Genomic DNA, 5,856 nt, shown 5'->3' with positions numbered 1-5,856 from the left:
CTAACCTCCATAAATGTGTGTACATGTTCACTCACACACATTTAAGTAAATAAAGTCAACTATCTTTATCCTCTTCCAGACAATATATATATATATATATATATATTTTTTTTTTTTTTTAAAGAAAATACAGACTAATGAGCTAGTCAAGGTAAGTACTTTAGTTGTTTGGTTCCTGTAATACTCTGAACATACTGTTACATTTCCTTGATAAATAAAGATAAAATATTACATAACTCATATTTTAAACAACAGACTCATAAGAAAAATAATAAAAGGGTACTTGGTAGGAAAAAGGATGGGAAGTCTCTTGGGTAGGTGCAGTACTCCAAATGGGAAGCAGACTATGACTAGATTAAAACATGACTTTTTCCTCCTTTTCGGTGTATTTGATAACGTACCTCCTGACTTTCCTATTCAGAAAAAGAAAGGAAAGGAAACATTTCAATGCTTGTTGTATTTTATAAAAGCTTCATATAAAAGACACATAAAAGTACTTATAAAACACATACAATGTAGGCCATTCCAAAATTATCTAACAGGCTTTTCTACCTTTCATTACATGTGAAGGAATATTTACATTATGATTTAGCTTTGTATGTGGTCACAAGTATTTTAATGCTTTGAGTCATTGTTCTTTATATAGGTGCATTCGTAAACAGGAACTCAGAACTTTAACCTCTCCCCTAGTTATGTGCCCCATTGCTTATACTCTCTTACCACACTAAGATCATAATGTCTTCTAGCTGGAATTACAGCTAGTTATAAATCCATCATTCTTAATAATGAGTGAAGCTAAAAGCACATATTCGCATAAGGAGTATCAAGTGAGCTTTTAAAATCAGTGGTATGATGGTGCTGGAAACATGGTCCAGTAGTTAACAGCACTGGTCTACAAATGATCTAGATTCAGTTCCCAAAATCAACTTGGTGGAACCGTCTGTGACTACAGTTCCAGAGGCTCCAACCCTCCCTTCTGACCTCCACAACACTGCATGCACTTGATAAACAGACATTAATACAAGCAAAACACTTGTACATAAAAAATAATTAAAAATCAAAACAGTGGTGTAAGTATTTGAACATGTTACTAAAGTAAATAACACAGTAAAAAATGTATACATACTTCACTTTTTCTTGTTTGTATTGCATCATTTTCTCTACAAGGTGGAGAGTCACTTAATAACCTGGAAGGACAGAAGGAGAGATTCTTTTCATTACACTTTAATCCATCTAATCACATTAATCAAGCTACTTTCAGACCGTGAACATTCTAAGTGAAGCACTAATTCTGCTCTCTGCCTCTCCACAGAAACCAGTCTTAACTATGTTAGGACTAGAGTCACAACACAGACCTCTTCATTCCACTTTAGCTTCTATAATGACTATATTCTATAATTTCTTTTAGAAAGGAACAGCTCTTCCTTTTTTGCAAAGATAACATATGAGTTTGGTATCATAATTTAAATAACTCAACAATCTTTTCCCCCAGAGACAGGGTTTGTGTAGGCTTTCCTGGAACTTGCTCTGCAGACCAGGCTGGCCTCAAAGTAACAGATATTCATCTGTCTCTGCCTCCCAAGTGCTGGATTAAAGGCAGGTGCCACCACCACCCAGCGAAACTTTACATTTTTTTACACTCAAGTTATTGTGTGTGTTCATGTACACAAACACCAGAAGATACATGTAGACGTCAGAGGACAATCTGTGGGAGTTGGCCCTCTCTTTTCACCATGTGAGTCATCAGGCTTGGCAGCAAAGCCCCTATCTACTAAGCCATCTTCTTAGCCCCTAAGTCATCTTTTTGATATAACTGTCAATTTCTCTTTCAGTTTTGTCCTTCCCACCATCTATGAACATGGATAAGTTTCCTTTATCTCTGACACTTTTTTTAAAAAAACACATACTGTTTAATTGATGCCTAAATGTTTGTCTGTGCACCACATGCATGCTTGTTGTCCATGGAGGCCAGAAGAGTGCTTCGGATCTCCTGGAACTGGAATTACAGATGGTGGTGAACTGTCATGTGGGTGTTGGAAATCAAACCTGGGTCCCCCAGAAGAGCAGCCAGGGCTCTTAAACACTGAGACATCTCTCCAGTCCAATACCCTTATTTTATTCAGAACTCAAAATAGGTTTAGAATATTATAATTTAAGGAAGGTGACTAATCCAACTTCGATTGCCTAAGATTTTCCTGGTTTTATTATCTCATCCTAGGAAACACCTAAACCTGGAAAGATTGGGACAGCTGAAGTTTCTCAAGAAGTTTCTCAAACACTTATAACATTTGATTCCAATATTTAACAGTTTTCAGTGGCTTCTCCTTGCTTACCAGTCAAAACTCCCTCAGAAGAACATCCACTGTGATAATCTGTTTAAAGGCAAATCACATTCTACCTTTCTTTATAATTCTGTGATTCTCTTATATTCTTCATGAGATAATAAACTCCATCAAAGTCAAGTATTTGTTCTTACTGCATATCTTCAAAAGAATATAGGACAGTGCCTTTCAATCATTTGTAAATGAATAAAATGTAACATTCAAACTTCAAATGATGAAATAAAATAAAAGGAGTCTGTTAGGAAAAAACTTGACAGCTAGGCTATGCTGTTACAATAAAATTTAACAAATAAATCACATACAAATTTTCTCTAAAGTAGGTAAATCCTATAAAAGGCAGCTGATTTCCCACAAAAGCTTTAGGAATCGGGAAGGTCTCTACATCGCCTTTGTCATCCTCAATGTCGTCAAAGTTGCTGCTGTCTATGTCACTGCTGAGCTCAGGTACCACTGGAGCTGCCGCTGTGAGGAAAGAAAATATGATTTCACTCACAGCCAAAATAAACTAATTTTCATGAGATATGATTATTTTATACAAAAACCTAGCAACATATCTTCTATTTGACATGTCATAGATTTAAAACTTCATTAAGTAATTTATTACCATATTAAAACAGCTTTAAATATGGATTAATATAGCAAGCAAGGAAAGTCTATTAAATTCTTCTAGGGGCTAAAACTTACACGTAGCAGTAACATACACATATTGTAGAGGATCTTAGTTTTCTACATATCTTAAGCAGGAATATTTCTTACTCTTAAAATGAATCAACGTCATATACACATAAAGTAAATAACAATGTTCTATCACAATATGGTCTCAATAAATAATATTAATTTATCAACTTAAGTACTCAAGTTAAAGGATCATATTCTATAAGAAATGAATAATGTTTATTACAAAAAGAATTGGGAAATGTTGCTGTTAAAAGGAACACTAGTTTACTAAAACAATGAGGATCAATTTACTTACAAATTTTGCCACAGGAAAAGAAAATCTCTAGATTTAAAACTGAGTTATCACACACTCCATCAAACATATCTGCTATTTCTGAAGAGGAATTCAATTTGATCCAAAATGTGATGAAATGGAACCACTTAGATTGACTTACTCTCTCTTATGTTATCCCAATTCCATTGATCATTCTTAAAGAAAGGATGCTGTTTGATTTCTTCTATCCCATTTCTTCCAAGTCGTACCTCCCTGAATAACACAGTTAAAGATTATATTGTGAAAAATAAGAATATTAACTTTAATATTTTCACCAAAGCAAGGATTGTAACTTTAAATATTTTTACTAAAAGTTTCAGCTTAAATATTTCTCAAAAACAAGCTATGTCACTCTTGAAGTATCTGATCTTTGGACAGATTAAAGAGGTATAATGATGTGTAGTGCACAGTAAACTATATGGGAAACAAACTTTCATTAGCAATCTGCTGTCAATCAAAAGTACAAAAAAAACTCCCTCTGCACATGCCAAATTACATCACCCCTTGACCTAGAACCATGAGAACTTTGGGAAAAACATTACTCAGAATGCTCTCATAGAAGCACCATTTAAAAATCTCTCTCCTCTTCTTAAAAAAAAAAAATCCATATGGGCTGAGAGATGGTTCAGAGGCTGAGAGGACTGTGTCCTCTTCCAGAGGTCCTGAGTTCAATTCCCAATAACCACATGGTAACTCACAACCATCTATAATGAGATCTGGTGCCCTCTTCTCACATGTAGGCATGTATGCAGGCAGAACACTGTGTTATAATAAATCAATCAATCAATCAATAAATCTTAATTAAAAAAAAAAGAACCCATATATGAAGTTTAAACTATTCATATTTATTACTAGAAGCTCTCTCTCCGTTTATATTAAAATTATCATTCTGGGGCTGGAGAGATGGCTCAGCTGTAGAGAGCACTGACTGCTCTTTCAGATCCTGAGTTCAATTCCCAGGAACCACATGGTGGCTCACAACCATCTGTAATGGGATCCAATGGCTTCTTTTGGTGTGTCTGAAGACAGCTATAGTATGCTCATACACATTAAATAAAACAATCTTTAAAATGAGAACTTCATTCTTTAACCACCAGGAGCATCCCTGAAAACTAGATGGAAATAGAAGTCATCTAATATGTCTCGAGTGAATTCCCAGCTTGTACCCCTGTTTTAATGAAATTCTCACTAACCTCAGCAAACATCATTTTGGTTATATTTGATTTTATCATCATTTGTTACTCATCAACCATATAACTACCAAAATTTACAGTTCTTTTAAACAAATGACTATAGAAGCCAAAAAATAAAAATAAAATAATAATCAGAGAGCTCCCTCACTCTAGGGCAGCTTTCACACCTTTGCTCATTCATTTGGCTTTTTTTAAGATCATAGAATTTCCAGAACAGATTTTTTTATATGCAAATGCAAATTAAAGAGAAAGAAGAAAGTACTTCCATACTAAACACATAGTTTTTTTGAGGGGTGGGGTGAGACAGTCTTACGGTGTAGGCCTGGCTGTCCTGAAACTCACTCTGTAGACCAGGCTGGCCTCATACTCAGAGATCTAACTGCCTCTGCTTCCAGAGTGCTGGGATTAAAGATGTATTTAAAGATTATAAATAGTTTTTAATTTTAAACAGTATCAATTATTTATCTACTGAAACTGTGTCCTCTTAGAAGTTATACAATCAAGAGTATTATGAATTATTACATAAAAGGGTACAACGTGAGTGACATAAATTTTATCTTTCAAATGTAGTCACTTACTAAATATGTATCTTTATAGATACAAGGACTGAGGTAGAAATTAGGTTATAGTTAGGACATAAGATAATCAAACACTAGGCCTACAGGCAAGGAGTCAGCGACAACTAAGACAACCAGAAAGGCTGACTTCACATGTTTTCACTTCTGCCAGTTTTAAAAGAGAAAGGGTTTCTCTTTGTATTATTTACCTGTCTGTTAAGAAGGCACATATGAGACTCTTCGCATGTTTAGAAATTTCTGTATCTTCAGGAAAACACAGTGAATTTTTATGATCCATAATTTTGCTGTAGGTTCCTACAAGTGAATCTGCGTAAAATGGAGTGTCCCCTAAATTTTAAAGAAAGACAGCAATGAATGGAATAAAGAATTCAAGTTAAATGCTTTTCATGTAACATTTAAATATAATAAGTTTAAATCCATCAAATGACCTATATACCAAGAATAACAGCTAAAATGAACAAACATGTGCAAATAATTTAAAATGTAACCACACCAATGATCTTCTACCCTTGAAAATTAAATTTGGCTCAGAGTTTTCTCTAATAGTAAGTAATATTATATCTTGGGGTCAGGTGTAGTAGCCCACACCTTTAGTCCTGGCACTTAGGAGGCAGAGGCAGACAGATTTCTGGTAGAGGCCAGCCTGGTCTACATAGTGAGTTCCAGGACAGCCAGAGCTACATAGTGAGACCCTTAACAATCTATTTGAAAGTAACTATGTGGGCTGGTGAGATGGCTCAGTGGGTAAGAGC

General features: G+C 34.8%; 1 protein-coding gene across 2 annotated transcripts in view; it reads right to left on the bottom strand.

Moving 5' to 3' along the window:
* Rock2 (Rho associated coiled-coil containing protein kinase 2) overlaps positions 1 to 5,856 on the bottom strand; it is a 93,857-nt gene that overhangs the window by 31,462 nt on the left and 56,539 nt on the right. For both annotated transcript variants that reach the window (XM_029484847.1, XM_021178715.2), the window contains exons 7-11: positions 5,293 to 5,431; positions 3,455 to 3,546; positions 2,645 to 2,804; positions 1,127 to 1,187; positions 402 to 413 (exon numbers count right to left, since the gene is read on the bottom strand). In XM_029484847.1, the coding sequence (XP_029340707.1) occupies positions 402 to 413; positions 1,127 to 1,187; positions 2,645 to 2,804; positions 3,455 to 3,546; positions 5,293 to 5,431 (464 nt within the window). The remainder of the gene's footprint in view (positions 1 to 401; positions 414 to 1,126; positions 1,188 to 2,644; positions 2,805 to 3,454; positions 3,547 to 5,292; positions 5,432 to 5,856) is intronic.

The sequence above is a fragment of the Mus caroli genome, chromosome 12 (assembly GCF_900094665.2).
Source record: "Mus caroli chromosome 12, CAROLI_EIJ_v1.1, whole genome shotgun sequence".
Lineage (NCBI taxonomy): Eukaryota > Metazoa > Chordata > Mammalia > Rodentia > Muridae > Mus > Mus caroli.
The sequence above is the reverse complement of the archived record's forward strand: the minus strand, read 5'-3'. Positions and strand labels throughout refer to the sequence as shown.